Source organism: Heteronotia binoei, chromosome 1 (genome assembly GCF_032191835.1).
Source record: "Heteronotia binoei isolate CCM8104 ecotype False Entrance Well chromosome 1, APGP_CSIRO_Hbin_v1, whole genome shotgun sequence".
NCBI lineage: Eukaryota > Metazoa > Chordata > Lepidosauria > Squamata > Gekkonidae > Heteronotia > Heteronotia binoei.
Window position 1 is genome coordinate 270,003,396 of NC_083223.1, and position 25,042 is coordinate 270,028,437.

Genomic DNA, 25,042 nt, shown 5'->3' on the forward strand with positions numbered 1-25,042 from the left:
TGGCCCCAGAGCAAAGTAATTTATGCAGCAGCTCACAACTTTTATTTCAGTAGCTCACCAAGTAGAATTTTTGCTCGCAAGACACCACAGGATAGAGGGAGTCTTGGTTACCACATGGGCTGTCCCAGTGTTTTACAAATTCTGTATTAATATACTGAAATAGCCTGATAGACATGTGGTTATACTAGCACCCTAGTCAACTGCCCAAATTTAAAAAAACTGGAAGGAAGTAAAAACAGCTGCTGTAGGGGCAGGGGTGGGGGAGATTGAAATGGCAGCCCTCCTGCCTTGCTTGTAGATAGGGTTGCCAAGTCCAATTCAAGAAATATCTGGGGACTTTGGGGGAGGAGCCAGGAGACATTGGGGGTGGAGCCAGGAACAAGGTTGCGACAAGCATAATTGAACTCCCAAAGGGAGTTCTGGCCATTTAAAGGGACCACACACCTTTTAAATGTCTTCTCTCCGTTAGAAATAATGAAGGATAGGGACACCATTTTGGGTATTCACAGAACTGGACCCCCTGATCCAATCTTTTTGAAACCTGGAGGGCATTTTGGGGAGAGCCACTGGATGCTATGCTGAATATTTGGTGCCTCTATCTAAAAAACAAACAAACAGCCCCCCCCCCCAAGCCTCAGATAGCCTCAGTTCCATTTTCCATTATACCCCATGGGAATCGGTCTCCATAGGGAACAATGGAGTGCCCAGCAGACATTTCCTGCTCCCCCTCATGCTTTCTGATGACCTTAAAGTGGGGGAGGGGCTGCCCCCACCTGGGGATTCTGGTTCACCCTTCCTTGAAGAGTCATTCCCCATTCATCAATTCAAAAACGGATCGTTCCTATAACGCTACACACGGAGAAAGTGGTCCTGGTGGAAGCTGAACAAAAGGCTATTATTAATGACAAGACTTTCAAATTTCATTATAAAGAAGCACCCAGGACCCCAGTACTATACACCCTTCCAAAAATATACGAAGGGATTCTCCCCCGCCCCTGGGAGGCCCAGCATCTCCAGATCTCCGGCAGGGCTGGATTAACAATTAGGCCAAATAGGCACTGGCCTATGGGCCCCCATGCCTTTAGGTGCCCCGGGCTGGCTCCCCCCTCAGTTTCCCCCCTGCTTGCAGCCCTCCCACCCTGCAGGCACAGCCAGCCACTGAGCTGCTCTTTGACCCACTTGCCTGGTGCAGCTGCTGCTGGCATTGTTGCCAAGTTTGCTTCTCTCTGTCTGCCTCTCCCCCACAGTTTTGTCAAAGAGGCTTTTGAGAAGGTGCCCGAGCGGGGGGCCACAGTTGGTGGGGTGGTGCTCCAACTCTGAGATAGTTTGCCCTGAGCCCTCAACATTTTGACTGCCTAGGGGCCTCCACAGGGTTTAATCTGGCCCTGATCTCCGGATCTGATTCTGTATTAGAACCTTTGCCTACGTAAATTGATCATTTTTTGTGGTACAGAACCCTTCCTGTATTAAAGACAGCAGGGATTTTTGAATGAAGATTGAAGGAAGGGTTATTCCAGACCATGCTTGTTTGTTAACCCTGGATGTTACATCTCTTTATACATGCATTCCCTCCTTAGATGAAGCTCGAATAGTAGTAGAGGACGTTCTAACAACTAGACAAGATTTAAACCCGCCTGCATTTTTTATTATGGAACTAGTGGATATTGTCTTTGAAAAAAAAATTCAGATTTGAAAATGATTTTTTTCTACAGAAACAAGGAGTAACAATGGATAGCAACCTGGCACCATCAGTTGCCAGCTTATTTATGGCATGTCTGGAGAAGGAACGTATCTGTAGTGATCAGAATTCTTTTTATAAGGAGATATTAGTCTATTTAAGATTTAGAATCATAGAGTTGCAAGGGACCTCCAGGGTCATCTAGTTCAACCCCCTGCACAATGGAGGAAATAGACAAACACCTCCTCCTAAATTCACAGGATCCGCATTGCTGTCAGATGGCCATCTAGCCTCTGTTTAAAAACCTCCAAGGAAGGAGAGCCCACCACCTCCCAAGGAAGCCTGTTCCACTAAGGAACCACTCTAACCGTCAGGAAGTTCTTCCTAATGTTCAGCCAGAAACTCTTTTGATTTAATTTCAACCCATTGGTTCTGGTTCTACCTTCTGGGGCCACAGAAAACAATTCCACACCATCCTCTATAAGACACCCCTTCAAGTACTTGAAGATGGTGATCATATCACCTCTCAGCCTCCTCCTCTCCAGGCCAAACACCCCCAGCTCCTTCAACCTTTTCTCATAGGACTTGGTCTTCAGACCCCTCACCATCTTCGTCGCCCTTTTCTGGACTCGTTCCAGCTTGTCTATATCCTTCTTAAAATGTGGTGCCCAAAACTGAACACAATACTCCAGATGAGGTCTTACCAGAGCAGAGTAAAGGGATACCATCACATCACGTGATCTGGATGTGCTTCCTGGACTTTACATAGTTATGTGGTGTCTATCACTATACCCTAGTCAATTGCCAAAATCTAAAAAAAACAGACACTCCCACTCCTTCCTTGGGGAAGGAAAAACAGCTACAGTTGGGGTGGGGCTGGGGGAGATTAAAATGGCAGTCACCTTGCCTTGCTTGTAGAATTCATCTTCACCTCAAACCTGGTTTGGGCAAGATGGCAAAAAGCCAGGGGAAACTGCCGCAGGGGCCCAAGAACTGCACAGGGGCTGTGTGGAAGCAAGAAAAATACATCCCCCGGAGCATCAAACCCCAAGCAAATCGCTTGTGGGGAGGAGAGGGGACCCTCCTGCCTTCATTTCCCTAAAACAGAAGGGCACGGCCTGGATACTGAGGAGGAAGATTTCCTCCCCCCCGCCTTGTACTTTTCAGATTCTGTTCCACAGTGTGGAACTTCTGGGGGTACAACAACACGGTCCCTGTGCACCCATCAGCACCCCCTCCCCAGCTCCCTCAGCCTTTCCTGCAGCCTCCTCCAATCTCCCCCCTGTGAGCTGCTGCACCATTTAGCTTGCTCCGGGGTGGTTTATCGCATGGTCAGAGAGAAAAGTGTGAGCTAGAGGCTAAAGAACTGAGCTAGCTCACACTAACTGAGCTTAGACGGAACAGTGCTCACAGCCCAGCGCCGTAGCTCTCAAGGGGCCAGAGGGGCTGGGGCCTCCTTGCATTTTTTACAGGCACCCTCACACAGCCTTTTCAATAATTTTCTTTAAATTTCTTTAAGGTGTGTGTTTTCAATATAGACTAATGTCAGAAATTGTTTTAAACTCTGGTGTTAACATTAGCGACATTCAAAATTCCCAATTCCAGCTGCAGATTGTGTCCCCCTGAAATTAGCATTTGTTGACACGTTCAGAGCCATAAAAGTAACCATTTGCCAGATCAATTGCTTCTTTTGTTCTCAGGCCTCTGCTGTGGGGGAGTAAGATAAAGGAGATTGTGAGCCACTCTGAGAGTATAGGGCAGGATATCCAATTTCTTCTTCTTCATCATCAGAAAGGAATTATTGGCATTTAACAACATATGCAATGTTGAAAATGAACAGGTGAGCAAACATATCTTGGTATGTCCAGTGACTGATTTGTCTTGGTTTTGGGGATCTGCGGTTTCAACTGTCAAAGCTTGTCTGTTCAGACAGAATTTTTGAGCAACAAAGCCGAGAAGTGCTCTTTCTCTAAGCTGCTAGCTTGGAAGGCTTGGGGAGGTGTTTTAAAGAGAGAAATGCCTTCTCCAAGTTGTCCAATGGGGGAAGTGTCAGCTTTGAGAGCCACACAATATGTGTGAAAGAGCCATTTGGCCACCCCTGTGATATATGGTGGTCCAGACCTTACTTTGCAGTTGACTACTACTGTAATAAATTATAACAAATCTGAAATATTATTATGCAATAAACCACTTTTATTTGTAATAGCCCTGAAACATTTTATGCAATACACCACTTGTATTTATTATTTATTTTTTGGTTATTTATAAGCATGGTGTGACAGCTCCACACAGTGATATTATAGCAGACCCCCTTAGGCCCCCTGAGCAAAAGGTTGCTAGCTGTGGGGCTGTCAACTCCCCACTCCTTCCTAAATGGGCCTCTGGAAGCTGCTTGAACTTCCTTTGACTTCCCAAGGTGCAGATTCGGATCCTGCACTCCAGTCCGCTGCAGGAATCACCTGGCTCTGCACTATGGGGACAAGCGGTTTTCGCTGGAGGAGGGAGGGGTGTCCCCAGGGAGCCAAGGAATACACTGGGGGTGCTCTCTTTCAACCCCTGCTACGTCCCTCCTCCTTTCTCCCACTTCGGGGCTTGCATTGCAGACCCCAACCCACAATTCCCCCCTCCAAAGCCTCTTGGAGCTCACCAGGTTCCCTCCCGCCCATTGAAGTAGAAGCCTGCATTTGACTGAGAGGTGGGGGTTTTTTTGCAATCGACGGAAGTCCAAATGGCTGCCCCCCTTCCAGTGTAACCCACACCACGTGCCTCTCTAGGACTCCATCTCTCTCTCACCCTCCAAGTCAAGGCTCATTTTGTCAAAGGAAAACGGAAAGGTGGTGGTAGGGAGGTAATCAGGTATAAAATGGCTCTGATTTCCCCCCAGTTCCCCCCCTCACTGTGTCAGGAATTGCACCTCCCTCAAAAAAAGGAACCATCACACCACAATGGTGAATAATGCCACACAAAAAAGCCCCCAAAGTGGCTTCTGCATGTCTCATTTGACAGTACAGGAGTTACATAGAAGGATTGAGCTTATGGCCGTACTGGACATCGTAGTACAGATTACAGGCTCCGTCCCTTTACCAAAATGTGTTCCTGAAAAGATTTCATCCTATCACTTGCAAAAATCCAAGTGAACGGCAGCTTTTGCGAGCTCCCCTAGCAGGCCGTTCCCCCAGGCTTTGGGCACAACATAGACGGCACAAGAACAGGCAGTTGCGGAATCTGCCCAGTTGCAGGGGAGCACCTGCTCAAAGGAGCCCACCTGTCTTGGAGGAGGAGAGGGGGAAGAGGCGGTCCTGCAGGTACGAGGGGTCCAGGCTGTGATGGGCTGTGCATGCGATGGCCAATCCCTTCAATCCAGCCTGCTAAGAACTCCAATTCAAGCAGAATCACCCCATGAGGGTTTAACAGAGTAAACATTCTCAGAGACTGATCTCTGCCAGTGCGATGAAACAGTCAAGCTCAGACTTCACACCTTGTGTCAGCAGAACAAACAGAGAACCTCTTAGAGATCATGGTTTTATTTAAAATAAAGCATCCTCTTTATTAGGCAACACTTTGATGAATAGGTTACAGTTAAATCATACAAGTACAAAAAAAGCACACAGTAAAAATTGGGTCTAATAACATTCTCAAACTAAGCGAAACAGATAAGCATTACAGTTCCCTAAGATTTTGGCAAGTCAGTTTTAAACTTCATAGGCAAAAAGCAAGGTACAATGGGAAGCCCGGCAGAGATTATGAAAATACACAATGCAGAAACATTCATAAATTGAATGGAAATTATGAATATCCTCTCTCGTGCATGTGCATTGGTAGGAAGTAGGGGCTGCACTCTGACTGAGCTCACAGGAGCACAACTCCTGAACTTTTCTGAGTGTTCCACCTCCTCCTTCCGAGAGTTCCACCTCCTTGTCCATTTAAAAGTATTGCAGCTGCATAACAATCCCTGGATGAGCTCCACCACCTATTTTTCTACAAAACAACTCCTGGATGGAACATTTTCCCACATTACAGGCATTTCTATGGTTTCTCCCCTGTGTGAATTCTTTGACGTGAAGTAAGGTTTCTGTTGTACCTGAAGGTTTTCCACACATTAGGCCAGGGGTGGCCAACGGTAGCTCTCCAGACGTTTTTTGCCTACAACTCCCATTAGCCCCAGCAATTGGCCATGCTGTCTGGGGCTGATGGGAGTTGTAGGCAAAAAATATCTGGAGAGCTACCGATATCATCATCATCCTCTTCTCTTCTCTTCTCTTCCCTTCTTTCTTTCTTTCTTTCCTTCTTTCTTTCCTTCTTTCTTTCTTTCTTTCTTTCTTTCTTTCTTTCTTCTTTCTTTCTTTCTTTCTTTCTTTCTTTCTTTCTTTCTTTCTTTCTTTCTTTCTTTCTTTCTTTCTTTCTTTCTTTCTTTCTTTCTTTCAGATTTGTCTCTTCTGATTAATACACGATTGCATGTTTACTGGAAAGGTCTCTTCATATCTCCTTATTTTCATTAGTGGTGGTCACATGCACCTCTCAGCTAAAAGCCATCCAGTGAATCATTAACAAACCATGCTGGATGATGACAGACTTCTCTCACAGGGATTGGGATGCAGACCTTTTCTTCCCTCTTGCCTGTAAACAGCTTCAATCCCAGAACAAAGCCCATCCTAACCTGGACACAGAATCTGAGTCCAGAGCCTGCCAAAACTCTGTCTCCAAGTTCACTCAGACACCCCCATCACAAGACCCAACCACACCAGCCGTACCATCTCTGGTACATTCACATGTGATCTCCCAAGGTTGTATATGCCAGCAAATGGCAGCGATGGCCTTCCACTCTGTTTGTCAGACAAGCAATCCAATCGCTACATAAAAGAACAAATGGTACGAAGAGCGGCAGCCCTTAAACAGAGAAGTGTAAAGGAGAAATTCAAAAGAACAATTGGTGCAATCAAATTTATCCACAATTCAGAACAATGGACACCCCCAGGACTGAACAGGGATACAGGACTCTTATCTCACAAATGCTAATTTTCTGCCCCTAATTAATTTCCCCTAATTTCTCTTTTGTTCTAATTTTCTGCCCCTAATTTCTCTTTTGTTCTAATCAGCTAATTACGTTGTGCGTGGTAATTCTGCATTCTGCATTTCCTTTTTGTAATACCTCTCCCACTTCTGACAGGGATACAAAGGCTGAGAGATCTCCATTCTGATTTAAGTATGGGGGAGTGAGTCTTGACACTTTGTATTTGTGGAAAGTGCGAAATCATCCAACCAGGTATCCTTTTCTTTCAATAGGAGACGTGTGGCAGTCAGCGAAAGATGAAGAAGAACACTCACCAATGGTGAACAAGGATACACATTCAGATGCGAAAAAGAAGTTTGAATCTTTGGATGTACCAAGGAAGGAGGATGGAAAACACCCACCCAAAGGGAGGAATAATTCCAGTCTTTTAGAGGGGGATGAGTCTCTACAGCAAAAGAGATGTCAAGTAGAGAGCAGGAATGAGAGCACTGCAAGAGGAGAACATTTCACTGAAGTATCAGTTATTCCTGTTCAACAAAAGATGTGCAACAGAATGAAAATATATAAATGCCTGGAGTGTGGGGAAAGCTTCAGTCGCAGTTCCACTCTTACCTCCCACCAAAGAATTCACACAGGGGAAAAACCGTATACATGCCTGGAGTGTGGAAAAAACTTCAGTCAGAGTTCACACCTTAGTGTCCATCAGAAAATTCACACAGGGGAAAAACCGTATACATGCCTGGAGTGTGGGAAAAGCTTCACTCAGAGTACACACCTTAGTGTCCATCAGAAAATTCACACTGGAGAGAAACCCTATAAATGCCTGGAGTGTGGGAAAAGCTTCAGTCGCAGTTTCACTCTTACTTCCCATCGAAGAATTCACACAGGGGAAAAACCCTATACATGCCTGGAGTGCGGAAAAAGCTTCACTAACAGTTTCAGTCTTACCTCCCACCGAAGAATTCACACAGGGGAAAAACCGTATACATGTCTGGAGTGTGGAAAAAGCTTCAGTAAGAGTTCACACCTTAGTGTCCATCAGAAAACTCACACTGGAGAGAAACCCTATAAATGCCTGGAGTGTGGGAAAGGCTTCAGTTGCAGTTCCACTCTTACTTTCCACCAAAGAATTCACACAGGGGAAAAACCATATACATGCCTGGAGTGTGAGAAAAGCTTCACTCAGAGTTCATACCTTAGTATCCATCAGAAAATTCACACTGGAGAGAAACCTTATAAATGCCTGGAGTGTGGGAAAAGCTTCAGTCGCAGTTCCACTCTTACTTCCCACCGAAGAATTCATACAGGGGAAAAACCGTATACATGCCTGGAGTGCGGAAAAAGCTTCAGTCACAGTTCACACCTTAGTGTTCATCAGAAAATACACACAGGAGAGAAACCCTATAAATGTCTGGAGTGTGGGAAAAGCTTCAGTGGCAGTTCCAGTTTTACTTCACACCGAAGAATTCACACAGGGGAAAAACCGTATACATGCCTGGAGTGTGGAAAAAGCTTCACTAATAGTTTCAGTCTTACTTTCCACCGAAGAATTCACACAGGGGAAAAACCATATACATGCCTGGACTGTGGAAAAAGCTTCATTGAAAGTTCCACTCTTACTTCTCACCAAAGAATTCACACAGGGGAGAAACCATATAAATGCTTCGAGTGTGGGAAAAGCTTCACTCACAACTCTGCTCTTGCTTCCCACCGAAGAATTCACACCGGGGAGAAACCATATACATGCCTGGAGTGTGGTAAAAGCTTCAGGCAGAAGTCAAACCTGACTTCCCACCAAAGGATACACACAGAAACCATATAACAGCCTAATGCAGGGGTGGCCAACGGTAGCTCTCCAGATGTTTTTTGCCTACAACTCCCATCAGCCCCAGCCAGCATGGATGATGGAAGTTGTAGGCAAAAAACATCTGGAGAGCTACCGTTGGCCACCCCTGGCCTAATGTGTGGAAAACCTTCAGGTACAGTAGAAACCTTACTTCAGGTCAAAGAATTCACACAGGGGAGAAACCATACAAATGCCAGTAATGTGGGAAAAGGTTCTGTCCAGGGGTCGTTTTGTAGAAAAATAGGTGGTGGAGCTCATCCAGGGATTGTTATGCAGCTGCAATACTATTCAATGGACAAGGAGGTGGAACTCTCGGAAGGAGGAGGTGGAATGCTCAGAATGGTTCAGGAGCTCAGAGATCAGTCAGAGTGCACCCCTTACTTCCCACCAATGCACATGCACGAGAGAGGATATTCATAATGTCCTTTCAATTTATGAATGTTTCTGCATTGTGTATTTTCATAATCTCTGTAAAGTTCAGTTCTTCATCAGGAAAAGTACCAAAAGATCAGAGCTGCCTCTCAGCCTCGACAGTTCATAAGTGCTGAAGGAACAGGAGGTTTATTTCTTGTGAATTATGATCAACTGCTGTCTGACCTCTGAAAAACTTGTTTTAAAAATGTATTGCAGTTATGAAGACATGTTGTTTTCCATCTAGTATAGTTACTCTTTTGCAGAATGCGTTTTGGGTCCAAATGTTTGTACGTGGTGGACAATTGCATGTTTAAGTTCAAAAGTTTTGTTTCTCTTTCTCTGTCTCCTCTATCAAAAATGTCACATGAAGGGTCTGATCAGGCTTTCTACTGGTGGCTTCCAGTTGGAAGATGCCTTCTATTGGGTGAGCATGTCACATGTGCTGGGCTTCCCATTGTACCTCGCTTTTTGCCCGTGAAGTTTAAAACTGACTTGCCAAAATCTTAGGGAACTGTAATGCTTATCTGTTTCGCTCAGTTTGAGAATGTTAGTAGACCCAATTTTTACTGTGTGCTTTTTTTTGTACTTGTATGATTAACTTTCACCTGTTCATCAAATTGTTGCCTAATAAAGAGGATGCTTTATTTAAAATAAAACCATGATCCCTAAGAGGTTCTCTGTTTGTTCTGCTGATGTAGCAGGAAGAGCCCGCTCTATCAATCAAGGCAGGTGACCGTAACAGAGGAGGCTTGAGGCAGGATCAGGAAAAAACAGCCAAGCTTTATTTGATACACACGTGTGGTCTCAGACCAAAGATGGGCGTCTGAGCAAAGATCATATGCCCAAGCTGCCCCTATATAGCAATACACATTTGCATTAAAAGCAGCTTACAACAGAACTATGCTGACATACAAAATTACCACATCTCACACCAAGAGGTTCTGATTCTGCTTGCCGTCCTTTAGCTCCTCTTGGCGTGTAGCCCTAACCACAATCCATCTTTTGCCTAACACAAGTCATTTACATCAACACTGTTTTTGCACATTCAGGACTATTCCGCATTTAGCCTCTTCCAACTCAACCTGACCCCCCAAGCCGCAGCGTTTTTAGCATAACATTTCATGGTAAGGTCACATGAGAGGCCTGCAATGCCCTCCATCAGCTAAGCAAGTCTAGGCATGTCTTATTAGGCTCAGTTCTATTGATTCTTATATCCTAATACATTCTTTTCCCATAAAATCTATATTCTTTCTACCTATGCCTTCTTCATTCCCCTCTTTCAGGCTTTTGGCCTGACTCTTCAGGCCTAAACCTGATTAACATTTTAATCCACATTCACAAACTCTCATACACATATCAAACCCATCACAACAAACCCACTTCCTTTACACCCCGCTCCTCAACGTTAAAATACAAGTAGCAAAATGTAAAGAAAATGGGCCCGCCACTACACATTCTCTTCCTTTTCTTCTGGTGATGTTTCCATGAGCTGCCTGTGAACCCCGCCGTTTCCGGTGGGCAAGGGTCCAGAGGCGTTGTCTGTGAGTTCCCACCGTTTCTGGTAGGTGGGACCCAGAGGTTGGTTGTTAAGCAACTAGATCCGGGAGCAAACTGCACCTGCAAAGCCTATCTAGGAAAACCTTGATTAACTGCCTAGTCAAAACAACACAAAGCTCAAAACAAACCTACAATTCAACATAACATATAATATTTCTTCCTGGGGACTGGATTTTCTTATTTCCAGGAGGCACAACCTTTAACAATCACTCTGGACAACTATGGCAGTCTGGGCAAACCAATGGGCAATGTATAATTAATTAAAACTAAAGTATTCTCTATGGGCTGGGGCAAAAACGATTATAATCACCCCTCTTCGTTATTCTACACAAAAAGGATGGTATACCTGTGAAAAGAGAACTCCCAACACGGATCCAGACGCAACACACATAGCGTCTGAATTGGTGCTGGAACACCTCCAACACAGATTCAGCTGTAGCATACATAATTCTTTTCTCAGTATGAACAAAGCAAGATATTACTTAATTCTTTCTAGGGACCATCATGCGTTCTCTCCTTCCTCTGGAACTAATATCTTAGAGGCTTCCTAATGGGGAAAAACCCTTTTCTCACTTTCAATACGCACACCGAGGCTAATGAGTGCTCAGTGATCTGAATATTACAAACTTAAATGGGGGTAGTTTCTGCATGCTGCATCCCTGGGGCTCTATCTTGGGTTTCTTCCTGACAGGACACGCATCTGGTTACAGCTGTCTACCACAGCTGACTCAATGCTTATTCCAGCAAGCTTCTAGTTGCTCCTCTCAGATTAACTTCCTCTTTTCACTGCCTTACGCTTCTCCTACTTTCGCAATCTTGAAGGATTATTTCAGAAACATCTAGCAGGCACTTTTAAAATCTTTTTTGCTCTCTTTTTTGTGCTTCTGCCATGTAAATCATTCTTCTTATTAAACAGGGCCTTTTAGGCATAGGGGGTTAAAACAGAAATGTTGAATCGGTGCAGATGCTTGCTCTGGCTTCAGACAAAATTCAACAGCCTTCAACTTCTCTAAGGTCTGACATTACTCAGTGCCTTGCTTCAAAGGGCCCTTGCTCACCCCTCTTTGTAACTTCACAGAAAGGTTTGGCAATTGGGGCTTTCTTCCTTGGGGAGGCTTCTGCAGGCACACACCATGTTCTGGCATTGGGCCAACTGCTTCTTCCGTGTTTCTACTGTTTCCTGGCCACCTCTCTTTGGCGCAATCTCGGCTACAGCCTTCAGGCGCGAGACTTCCTTGATGCCAGTCAGTTCTCCTTTTCGGATCTGGTCGATCTGCTCTCTGCTGGGCAGCATTCCTTTTGGCTTGGCCCTCTTGTGGGCACCCAGGAGCTCAGACACTTCATACATCGGGACCTTCAGATGGTTCTCCATTTCTCCATCTGGACTTGACTGTTTCTGACTGCTCCGCTTCCGGGTCTTCAAGGTTCCTTTCCCAGCTGTGAGGCTCTCTTGTGTGTCTTTGAACTCCAGGGCCTCGTTCAGCTTTTTAAACATGATGAATCGGTCCCATCCTTTGATCTCGAGGTTGTAGGTGCCTTCGGTGTTGCTGGAGGTTTCCACAGTGGGCTTCTCCATCTGGACCTGCATCTTCGCTAGGGTATTTTCTTTCTTATCTTTTGCTGCAACGGCACAGGAAAATGCTTATTTAGGAAGCACTCCAGCCCACCGCTTCCTCCGCAGGCCTTTTACTTTTTGGGCCAGCTATTTGGCTGGATGCCCTTAGTCTTCCATCTTCTGGCTGAACGGCAACTCTCCAATCTCCAGGCTCGACCCAGCTTCCTGCCACTCGGAGCCGACTGGGCCGTAAAGGCTGAGCACCTGTGACTTTGTGGTTGGTGGGCAAATATATTCGGTGGGCTTTACACAAGCGCTCCGGAAAGGCATCTGGCTTCTGGAGGATTTTCTACTACCTCATGCGTCTTAATGGGTTTTGTGCCTGCCGGTGGAGCCTGCCGGTATTTGCTTAATAGGCAGATGGGAGCCTGGATCTGCCGGAGGGGCATCACATGGCTGACGGGGATTTCTTCTGAGAAGGTAAGATGGCCAGAGGCAGGGAACTTGCTTCTGGAGAACTTCTCTCTGGGAGAGCCCATAGATCTGGAATTCTTTGGTCTTAACCGATGAAGGGGGGGGGGCGAGGGTGAAATCTAAGTGGCAAAAGAGGAAGACGCTGGGAGCTTTGCGTTGGGCTTAAAGGATCAGCTCCCTGCACGGGGCAACTGAGACACTGCTCTATGTCCTAACATCTGGTTCCTGGGAGTGCCTTGACTAAGAGTGCCTTGTCCTGAAACTGAGATGCCTGTCCAGGAACAGTATATCTGGCACATCAACATAATCAATCAAAAACACAAATGGGACACAGCTAGTTCTTCTAGAGGCTGTTCATACATGGCCCTATATGGCAATCATAAAATAAACTACAGCACAGTTTTCCTGGTTAATAAACAACATCTTTGGGGTTATCTCCCGGAATTTCCGGGGGTAAAATGCATTGTTTCGTTACACTATATGGCACAACACCAATCCGTTAGCTAGCTTAACCATACTCACACTTCTCGTTTCTCTAAGTGAAGCCGAGCTTTACGCAGTACTGAAGGCATATTTCACATCACTTAAAACAATTTTTACACTGCCTTGCAGACAAAGTTATGTGCCTCTCGCGGCCTAGGCCGCTCCGATTCCAATCTTTGACCAACTAATAGTCAATTTTTATCTTTGACCCTTAATTACCCCCTAATTAATGTCCACGGTGCTTTTGTCATTGTGATGACATCAGTTACTATGCACCATATACAATCAGTGCATTTTGAAAATTTTTACGATTGATGTGATCTTTCTTTTTGCCTTCAACTTTTTTTTTTTTTTTTTTTGTGGGTCAGAGCATACCTGGTCGTCACACACCAAGTATGTGACATCTTGAAATTTATAAACGGTTCTCTCTCCCGCACAGTGATATATGGACTTGTAAATTAAAGCTTGAGCCACAAGCAGAGGGGCAGAAGCTGCTGTGGCCCATACTAGGCCCACCATTGATCATACCAGGAGATAGATGGCATTCTGGACCTGGGTCACCTCCGGCTCCCTGAAATTTAGGAGTTCCAGGAACCAATCCCGTGGCAGTGGCCAATTCACTATCAAACCACGAGGTGGGACCCTGGGAGCCCCAATCAGTAGCCTCCCAGATCTTCCAAGACTTTGACTTAATTCTTTTATCCGTAGCACAAAACTTGGCTTTTAATCTATACTGATTCCATGAAGGGCCAAAGATCCACACTGACCCTGCAATTAAATCATAAAAGTGTCTGGGGTATTTTGGTTCTAGTGGTGTTTCACCAAATATATAAACCCGTATGTGCACACCACTTCCCTTTCCAAATAGATATTTCTCTAGTTTGCTCCGGGGTGGGCTCTGACTCCGAGACCGCTTCTAGGCGCTCACACCCAGGACCTGAAAAATAAACTCTTCCCCACATGTATATTTAGCAACTACCAAACATTAAACCCTTCCAGGGGGTCCCAAAGGACCCAATCGTCTTTCTGGAAACCCGGAGGGCTGAGTCAAATTCCACTTTCTAATCCACCGAGGTCCCCAGACAAACGGACAACTAAAACACAAGAACAGGGAGGGGTAACATATAGGGGACCCTATGCACTCGCTTCTCTGCTTTCGCCGCCTACTGGACTCTCGTCAGCAGGAACCGGGCTACTAACAGATCCCGTTTGCTTCGATACCAAGTACCGTCTCAGTCATGCCTCATGCACACCACATACATTCCAGACAAATAGGTTACATTAAATGTTGCATTCTGTGATACTTCCTTACTTTTTTTTGTTTGTTTTTTTGTATAACACCGAAGTCACTGCAGCAGTGTTAATTGTTTTCCCAACTCACAGCTTGACATCGCTGCGGGAGCACGATAGAGCTCCAATGAGGGCACCCCCCCGGGTCCCTCCCAAGCAGACACAGTTAGAAGGCTGCAGCTGGAAGCGGCACTCCCTCAGGGCCCCTTTCCTCCGTGCTGGAGGCGGCACTCCCTTCCTTCCCTGTTTATTAGGGTTCTATGAGGGCCCCTCTCTTCCCAATCTGCAGGGTTCTGCGGGTGCTGCTGCGCGGTGATCAGTCGCGCCTTCCCTCAGAGACGGGGCCAGGGCCTACACCCCACCGTCTCATGCAGAGGGGCTTCCACCAAACTGCCCACCCTAGGGCTTCTAAAGCTTTGCGCACAAGGTTCTATACTTACAATCCGGAGTCTTCCAAATAAAGCTGGTTCCTGCAGCCTGTTCAGGTCCGGTTAGTCCACGGCAGGGCCGACTGGAGACGGGACGGGCAGGAAAACGGTCAGCCAAAAAGAAGGCCGGGAGCTCCAACCGTGGTCTGAGCCTCCCGCCAGCAGCCGGGCCCCACCGGGCTAAGCAGCCGGGGCCCCAAAGCCCCAGCACATCCGAGTCACGGCACCAAGTTTTATGTAGCAGGAAGAGCCCGCTCTATCAATCAAGGCAGGTGACCGTAACAGAGGAGGCTTGAGGCAGGATCAGGAAAAAACAGCCAAGCTTTATTTGATACACACGTGTGGTCTCAGACCAAAGATGGGCGTCTGAGCAAAGATCATATGCCCAAGCTGCCCCTATATAGCAATACACATTTGCATTAAAAGCAGCTTACAACAGAACTATGCTGACATACAAAATTACCACATCTCACACCAAGAGGTTCTGATTCTGCTTGCCGTCCTTTAGCTCCTCTTGGCGTGTAGCCCTAACCACAATCCATCTTTTGCCTAACAAAAGTCATTTACATCAACACAAGTCATTTACATCAACACTGTTTTTGCACATTCAGGACTATTCCGCATTTAGCCTCTTCCAACTCAACCTGACCCCCCAAGCCGCAGCGTTTTTAGCATAACATTTCATGGTAAGGTCACATGAGAGGCCTGCAATGCCCTCCATCAGCTAAGCAAGTCTAGGCATGTCTTATTAGGCTCAGTTCTATTGATTCTTATATCCTAATACATTCTTTTCCCATAAAATCTATATTCTTTCTACCTATGCCTTCTTCACTGACACAAGGTGTGAAGTCTGAGCTTGACTATTTCATTGCACTGGCAGAGATAAGTCTCTAAGAAAGTTTGCTCTGTTAAACCCTCATGGGGTGATTCTGCTTGAATTGGAGTTCTTAGCAGGCAGCCCATCACAGCCTGAACCCCTTGTACCTGCAGGACCGCCTCTTCCACCTCTGCTCCTCCAAGACAGGTGCGTTCCCCTGAGCAGGTGCTCCCCTGCAACTGGGCAAACTCAGCAACTGCCTGTTCTTGTGCCGTCTATGTTGTTCCCAAAGCATGGGGGAAGGGCCTGCTAGGGGAGCTCGCAAAAGCTGCCGTTCACTCGGATTTCTGCAAGTGATGCAATGAAATGTTTTCAGGAACACATTTTGGTAAGGGGCCAGAGCCTGTGATCTGTACTACGATGTCCAGTACGTACGGCCATAAGCTCAATCCTTCTATGTAACTCCTGTACCGTCAAATGAGACACTCAGAAGCCTATGCTTGGCTTCAGCTCTTTTCTCTCAAATTTTCTGCTCATTTTCTCCTTTTTTAAATGTTGTAATCCCAACTTTTGTTATATTGTTTCCTGGATGTCCCATTCCCGTTGTTGTAAATTGTCTAACACTGTGTAATCCTCCATAGTGTCTGTGAAAAAGACAAACCACAAAATTCCACGGAGATAGATCAGATGGGTAGCCTTGTTTGTCTCTCTGTAGCAGTAGAAAAGAGTCCAACACTGGCGAAATTTGTGGCAGGCGAGGAGTTTTTGTCTCTGAAGAAGTGAGCAGAGACTCATCTGCAGATTTAATCAGTATTCATACCCTCATCCCGATCATAGATAAAAAGATAGAAAAGTACGGTCCTGCAACCAGTTCCCTTCCCACCTAACTGTCCCAGAGTTTAGTCCACATTCCTCTAGTTTACCCATCAGAACACCACGGGGAACCCTGTCAAAAGCTTTCCTGAAATCTGGGTCTGTAGATGAGCTGTCATTCCAGGAGACCTCCAGGGCTCACCTGGAGGCTGGCATCCCTGTCAGGCAACCCCCCCCCTCAATTACCAGAGCTTTATTATATTCATCCCTTTGGTTCCCTTGAAGGGCCGAAATCCTCTCTAAGCGGGGATTCTTTGGGGAGCTTTTTTCTGTGGCATTATTCACCACTATGGCGTGATGGTTCCTTTTTTTGAGGGGGGGCAATTCCTGACACAGTGAGTGGGGGAACTGGGAGGAAATCAGTGCCCTTTTATACCTGATTACCTCCCTACCACCACCGTTCCTTTTCCCTTTTACAAAATGAGCCTTGACTTGGAGGGTGAGAGAGAGATGGAGTCCTAGAGAGGCACATGGTGTGGGTTACACTGGAAGGGGGCAGCCATTTCGACTTCCGTCGATTGCAAAAAAAAAACCCCTCTCAGTGAAATGCAGGCTTCTACTTCAGTGGGTGGGAGGGAACCTGGTGAGCTCCAAGAGGCTTTGGAGGGGGGGATTGTGGGTTGGGGGCTGCACTGCAAGCCCCAAAGTGGGAGAAAGGGGGGGGATGCAACAACGGTTGAAAGAGAGCACCCCCAGTGTTTTCCTTGCCTCCCTGGGGACACCCTTTCTACTCCAGTGAGGACCGCTTGTCCCCATAGTGCAGAGCCAGGTGGTTCCTGCAGCGGACTGGAGTGCAGGATCCGAATCTGCACCTTGGGAAGTCGAAGGAAGTTCCAGTGACTTCCAGAGGCCCATTTCGGAAGGAGTGGGGAGTTGACAGCCCCACAGCTAGCAACCTTTTGCTCAGGGGGCCCAAGGGGTTCTGCTCTTATATCACTGGGTGGAGCTGTCACACCCTGCTTACAAATAACAAAAAAAGAATAATAAATACAAGTGGTGTATTGCATAAGATGTTTCAGGGTTATTACAAATAAAAGTGGCTTATTGCATAATAATATTTCAGATTTTTTATAATTTATTACAGTAGTAGTCAACTGCAAAGTACATCAGAGAAGCCATGTTGGATCAGGCCAATGGCCCATTCAATTCAATACACTGTCACACCAAAAAAACAGATGCCATCGAGAGGTCCACTAGTGGGGCCAGGACAATAGAAGCCCTCCTACTGTTGCCCCCCTGCCTTGCACTAAGAAAACAGAGCATCACTGCCCCAGCCAGAGACTTCCATCCTATGCCCCGTGGCTAATAGCCACTGAAGGACCCCTGCTCCAAATGTTTATTCCATTCCCTCTTGAAGCTGTCTATGCTTCAGCCGCCACCACCTAATGCAGCAGTGAATTCCATGAGTTAATCACTCTTTGGAACCCTCAATAACGATGGGCATGGGATCGGATCACTCTGGACACCCTGAGCCAGGCTTGGCACACAAAATGGAGTCTGGCCTCACTTTGGTCCAGCTGGCCCATCCTTGAGAAACACTGTGCCCTCCAGGTTCAGCACATAAATGCCTGTAGCAATGCAGATCAGGAGGCCTCTCCCTTGTCTCTGGCTAAGGTGTGGTCCCCAGGCTGGGGAGAAAGCCAAGCACCCAGCTAAACTAATCATCCTCTCAGCCTGCAGCATATACAAAGACCAAGAAAAGTGGGAAAGTCTTTTTCACTTGAATTTCTGTCTTCTCAAATCTTTTTTTCTTCTGTCAATATCACCTCCAGGTGTATCTGTATCAATATTTCCTGCCAACACTCTACCTGAGTCCAAACTTTCTGGGCTCCACCTCAAATGTTAATGGCTCTCCTGCTCCCCTTTGAATATTCTAATCACCCTGCCTAGTTTGAATTCTTCTCCATCCCCTTTCTAGAAATGGGCTATCAGCACCTACTGGTTACACCCACCTCAATCCTCCTGGCTTCCTGAGCCCCTTTGTCTCTCTCAGAAGCACCCGTCTGCTCCTCTTTGCATACTTTATCTCCTAAGGTCCTAATCCAATCATACATTGTTTTGAGGAACATCCTGACTGCTTGTGCCTCAGGACACGTTTCAGTCTACTTAAGGAGGGTCTCTGGGCCTGCTCAGGGTGTTCAGTCTTGGAGCCTTCAGACTCACACCCCTGAACTCTGCTTGGGAACCTTCCTCAGAAGAACACTGGTCGTTCTGCTGCCTCCTCTTTGGACTTCTGCTCGCTGCACAGGTAGCTATGAAAGCCTTTTCACCCCCACAAATATTACCCCCTATCCGCTCTGCTAAAGGTGTTTTTCTGGTGTTCTTCTCTCTGTGCTAGTTTAATTCAGTGTATGTGTGTATTTTTATTATTTTATTGTTTAAAACTGGAATTTGTAATTATTTATACACAACAATTGCAGATAATAATACTCCATATATGTATGAATAATACATAAATAGAAATTAACAAACATTTAAACATGGTACCACTGATGATGCAGAATCCGAAATGGAGTAAATTTAGTAAATATAAGCCAATACTTTGCATTGCTGCATGTCTGGTAAAAGAGAGAAAAGTCAAATATCTCTTTGGAATTGTATTTTTCACTTCTTCATTATGGTTTACATAGTCAAAAAAGGAGAACCATTTTTCTAGAAAGTTATTCTTTTTTGTAGGAACCTCTGCTATATAAATTTGTGGAGCTAATTTATCCACAGCTGTAACTGCCCATCCCTCAGTCCACCGCTGTTGAATTTTTGGCCCAGTCTTTTCCTTCCAACGTTTAGCTACAAGAATCTTCACAGCGATTAGTAATAATGATGCCAATTCCCTTTTAAGATGAGAATTTTTAAAGCTGGCCAGAAATTCAGTGGGATTGATTCTGGCATAGGAGGAATTGTGCAATTCAAAATTTCATTTATAATGCTAGCCACTGATGGTCAGAATAACTTCACGCTGGGACCTTTCCACCAGCCATGCCTGAAAGTACCTGGGAGGTGACAATCATGGAGGTATAAATTTTGCCTAATAATGTAGCCCAGGGGTGGCCAACGGCAGCTCTCCAGATATTTTTTTGTCTATAACTCCCATCAGCCCCAGCCAGCATGGCCAATGGCTGGGGCTGATGGGAGTTATAGGCAAAAAACCTCTGGGGAGCTACCGTTGGCCACCCCTGATGTAGCCATTTCTTTTGTCATCTCCTTTGCCTCTTTTTACCAATTAACTGCTGGCTGGGTATTAACCCTTTCCATTCACTTGTCTCACTTCAGCTCAAATTTCTAATCCAGGTGTGGCCAAACTTGCTTAACGTCAGAGCTACAAAGAATAAACGTCAGATGTCTGTGAGCCCACAAGACACGAACATTAGATGTTTGAGAGCCGCAAGATAGGAAGGAAGGAAGTGAAATAGATTGGAGGGAGGGGAGTTGAAAAGAAAGCAACTTTAACTTTAAATGCATTTTCCAAGCCACCATCATTTCAGTTCTCAGCTGGCCTCTCCATCTCAGCTTGGCATGGAACAGGCACATGACTGCCAGTGTTATGCCAGCACCCCTCTCGTTGCCTAGCGCCTCAGACTGCCCCAGAAAATAGCAAAAGATTATCGCTTAAAGCCTTCCCCCCACAAAAGCTTATACCCAGACTAAAACTTTGTTGGTCTTAAAGGTGCCCAAATAGATACCTGTTTTGACTGCCAGCTGCCAACTTCCTTTCTTGTCTTCCTTTCTCTTAATGTTGAATAAAAATCGGCCCTTTTTAAAGAATCAACTCACTGTTTTGTGGGGGAATGCTGCACACACCTGCAGTCTTTGTGTACAGAGGCTGAGGTCCCAAGAGGCCCAGAGTTGGGGACACATGAGTGCCTGGCCCCATATCCAGGCTCCTACAGAGTCGCAGTATGAGGAAAGAGGGATGAGTCTTGACCCCATACGATACCCCTCTTTGCCGCTCCCATTGCTTGCCTGCGTGTGTGTTTCTGGAGGGACAGTCAGTCCACCTCAGAGTGAGATCCAGATGGGCAGCCGTGTTAGTCTGTCTGCAGCAGCAGAAAAGGGCGAGAGTCCAGGAGCACCTTCAGGACTAAGAGGATTTGTGGCAGGGCATGACCGTCAGGAGTCACGGTGAGCAGAAGAAGTAGTGAGTGGTGAGTCACGAAAGCTCAGCCCCTGCCACAAATTTTATTATTTATTATTCATTAAATTTTATTATTCATGAGGGTGCTCTTTTCAGCTGGTTTGGAATGGTTGAATTGATGAAAACACAAGAGGTCTAATTTTGTGGGTTTCCCCCCTGATAAACAGGTCCTCCGATTGCCAAACCTGATCTCATATCCCGACTGGAAGAAGAGAAAGAGCCGTTTCTCCTGGGCTGTGATGGATTGGCAGGTAGGGGGGCTTCAGAAGTCTGTCTTGGGACTGGGTGTGGCCTGCGCTTCCTTCCAAGGGCTGGAGAATTTCAGTGGCTTTGTTGTTCTTGCAGTTTGCCCTGCAAAGGGCTTGGGGGAATAGCGGATGCTGAAATGGTGCCTGTAGATCTTCAACCCAGGACAAGAGGCGATTTCCTTCTGCCTCCTCTGATGGCCCTTTTGCCAAGTCCAGCTCAGTGTTGTCCACTCTGGAGGGAGAGTTTTCCAGAGCAGGGTGTTGGCCAGCCCTCTTTTGCCTGCCATCCCTTGATCTAGAGATTCCAGGCCTTGATGCTGCCTCTCTGGGCCTGCAAAGCAGAAAATATGTGCTTTATGGGAGAGTTATGACTCAAAGCAACCCCAGACTGCTGTTCTGGCCCTGGGCATGGAGCAGGGTTGCACGTGATTGTCAAAGTTCTGGCGCCTACAAGACGCCGATATGATATCCAGCCTCTTGCAGGGGAAGTCTTGGTTTGGTGTAGTGGTTAAGTGTGCGGACTCTTATCTGGGAGAACCGGGTTTGATTCCCCACTCCTCCACTTGCAGCTGCTGGAATGGCCTTGGGTCAGCCATAGCTCTGGCAGAGCTATCCTTGAAAGGGTAGCTGCTGTGAGAGCTCTCTCAGCCCCACCCACCTCTGTCTGTTGTCAGGGGAGGAAGGTAAAGGAGATTGTAGGCTTCTCAGAGACTCTGAGATTCAGAGTGAAAGGAGGGGTATAAATCCAATATCATCATCATCTTTCTTTCTTTCTTTCTTTCTTTCTTTCTTTCTTTCTTTCTTTCTTTCTTTCTTTCTTTCTTTCTTTCTTTCTTTCTTTCTTTCTTTCTTTCTTTCATTTGCATTTATACCCTGCCCTCTCCAGTCAGTCAGCCTGCCTTCCTTCCTTCCTTCCTTCCTTCCTTCCTTCCTTCCTTCCTTCCTTCCTTCCTTCCTTCCTTCCTTCCTTCCTTCCTTCCTTTCTTCCCCTTCCAGATTTGTCTCTTCTGATTAATACACGATTGCATGTTGACTGGAACTACCCACCAGGTCTCTTCACATGTCCTTATGTTCATTACTGGTGGTCACATGCACCTCTCAGCTAAAAGCCATCCAGTGAATCATTAACACACCATGCTGGATGATGACACGCTTCTCTCACAGGCATTGGGATGCAGACCTTTTCTTCCCTCTTGCCTGTAAGCAGCTTCAGACCCAGAACAAAGCCCTTCCTAACCTGGACACAGAATCTGAGTCCAGAGCCTGCCGCAAACTCTGTCTCCAAGTTCACTCGGACACCCCCATCACAAGACCCAACCACACCAGCCGTACCATCTCTGGTACATTCACATGTGATCTCCCGAGGTAGTATATGCCAGCAAATGGCAGCGATGGCCTTCCACTCTGTTTGTCAGACAAGCAATCCAATCCCTACAGAAAAGAACGAATGGGCCGAAGAGTGGCAGCCCTTAAACAGAGAAGTGTAAAGCAGAAATTAAAAAGCACAATTGCTTAAATCAAATTTATCCACAAATTCAGAACAATGGACCCCCCAGGACTGAACAGGGATACAGGACTCTTATCTCACAAATGCTAATCTTGTGCCCCTAATGATTTCGCTTTTGTTGTGATCTAGCTAATTAGGTGTGCATGGTACTTCTGCATCCTGAATTTCTTTTTTGTAATACCTCTCCCACTTCTGACAGGGATACAAAGGCTGAGAGATCTCCATTCTGATTTAAGTATGGGGGAGCGAGTCTGGACACTTTGTATTTGTGGAAAGTGCCAAATCATCCAACCAGGTATCCTTTTCTTTCAGCAGGAGACGTGTGGCAGTCAGCGAATGAAGAAGAAGAACACTCACCAATGGTGAACAAGGATACACATTCAGATGCGAAAGAGAAGTTTGAATCTTTGGATGCACCAAGGAAGAAGGAGAGAAAACACCCACCAAAAGGGAAGAATAATTCCAGTCTTTTAGAGGGGGATGAGTCTCTACAGCAAAAGAGATGTCAAGTAGAGAGCAGGAATGAGAGCACTGCAAGAGGAGAACATTTCACTGAAGTATCAGTTATTCCTGTTCAACAAAACATGTGCAACAGAATGAAAATATATAAATGCCTGGAGTGTGGAAAAAGCTTCACTAACAGTTCCACTCTTACTTCCCACCGAAGAATTCACACAGGGGAAAAACCATATACATGCCTGGAGTGTGGAAAAAGCTTCAATCGCAGTTCCACTCTTACCTCTCACCGAAGAATTCACACAGGAGAAAAACCGTATACATGCCTGGAGTGTGGAAAAAGCTTCACTGACAGTTCCAATCTTACTTCCCACTGAAGAATTCACACAGGGGAAAAACTGTATACATGCCTGGAGTGTGGAAAAAGCTTCACTGACAGTTCCAATCTTACTTCCCACCAAAGAATTCACACAGGGGAAAAACCCTATCAATGCCTGGATTGTGGGAAAAGCTTCAGTCAGAGTTCACACCTAAGTGTCCATCAGAAAGTTCACACTGGAGAGAAACCCTATCAATGCCTGGATTGTGGAAAAAGCTTCAGTCAGAGTTCAAAGCTTAGTGTCCATCAAAACATTCACACTGGAGAGAAACCCTATAAATGCCTGGATTGTGGGAAAAGCTTCAGTCAGAGTTCGCACCTGAGTGTCCATCAGAAAATTCACACTGGAGAGAAACCGTATAAATGCCTGGAGTGTGGGAAAAGCTTCAGTTGCAGTTCCACTCTTACTTCCCACAGAAGAATTCACAGTGGAGAGAAACCCTATCAATGCCTGGAGTGTGGGAAAAGCTTCAGTCAGATTTCTCACCTTAGTGTCCATCAGAAAATTCACACTGGAGAGAAACCCTATAAATGCCTGGAGTGTGGGAAAAGCTTCAGTTGCAGTTCCACTCTTACTTCCCACAGAAGAATTCACACTGGAGAGAAACCCTATCAATGCCTGGAGTGTGGGAAAAGCTTCACTGTCAGTTCCAGTCTTACTTCCCACCGAAGAATTCACACGGGGGAAAAACCGTATACATGCCTGGAGTGTGGAAAAAGCTTCAATCGCAGTTCATACCTTAGTATCCATCAGAAAATTCACACTGGAGAGAAACCCTATAAATGCCTGGAGTGTGGGCAAAGCTTCAGTCAGAGTTCTGCTCTTACTACCCACCGAAGAATTCACACAGGGGAGAAACCGTATCCATGCCTGGAGTGTGGGAAAAGCTTCACTAACAGTTTCAGTCTTACTTTCCACCGAAGAAAGTAATGCATGTGCCGGGCTTCCCATTGTACCTCTCTTTTAGCCCATGAAGTTTAAAACTGACTTGCCAAAATCTTAGGGAACTGTAATGCTTATCTGTTTTGCTAAGTTTGAGAATGTTAGTAGACCTAATTTTTACTGTGTGCTTTTTTTTGTACTTGTATGATTGAACTTTCGCCTGCTCATCAAACTGTTGCCTAATAAAGAGGATGCTTTATTTAAAATAAAACCATGATCTCTAAGAGGTTCTCTGTTTGTTCTGCTGACACAAGGTGTGAAGTCTGAGCTTGACTGTTTCATTGCACTGGCAGAGATAAGTCTCTGAGAAGGTTTGCTGTGTTAAACCCTCATGGGGTGATTCTGCTTGAATTCGAGTTCTTAGCAGGCTGGATTGAAGGGATTGGCCATTGCATGCAAAGCGTGTCACAGCCTGGATTACTCCTATCTGCAGGACCACCTCTTCCCCCTCTGCTCCTCCAGGACAGGTGGGCTCCTCTGAGCAGGTGCTCCCCTGCAACTGGTCAAACTTGGCAACTACCTGTTCTTGTGCCGTCTATGTTGCTCCCAAAGCCTGGGGGAAGGGCCTGCTAGGGGAGCTCGCAAAAGCTGCCGTTCACTTGGATTTCTGCAAGTGATAGGATGATATGTTTTCAGGAGCACATTTTGGTAAAGGGCCAGAGCCTGTGATCTGTACTCCGATGTCCAGTACGTAGGGCCGTAAGCTCAATCCTTCTATGTGACTCCTGTACTGTCAAATGAGACATGTAGAAGCCTAAGCTTGGCTTCAGCTCTTTTCCCTCAAATTTTCTGCTCATTTTCTCCATCTCTGTTTCCCTCTCTCTTTCCTCCCGTTTGCAGTCTCGGTCCGCCTCGATACGCATTCTCTCCAGTTCCAATTGTAGTCGTAAGGTTGCTTCCGACTGGGTGGGCTGCACTTCTGCAGGTGCCCCTGCATGCTGATTATGCTCC

At 46.1% G+C, this 25,042-nt stretch overlaps 1 protein-coding gene across 1 annotated transcript in view; it reads left to right on the top strand.

Moving 5' to 3' along the window:
• Nucleotides 1-25,042, top strand: part of LOC132584084 (uncharacterized) — a 165,463-nt gene that overhangs the window by 97,434 nt on the left and 42,987 nt on the right. The window contains 2 exon segments of the mRNA XM_060255881.1: nucleotides 7,242-8,500; nucleotides 22,908-24,047. Of these exon segments, the coding sequence (XP_060111864.1) occupies nucleotides 7,242-8,500; nucleotides 22,908-24,047 (2,399 nt within the window).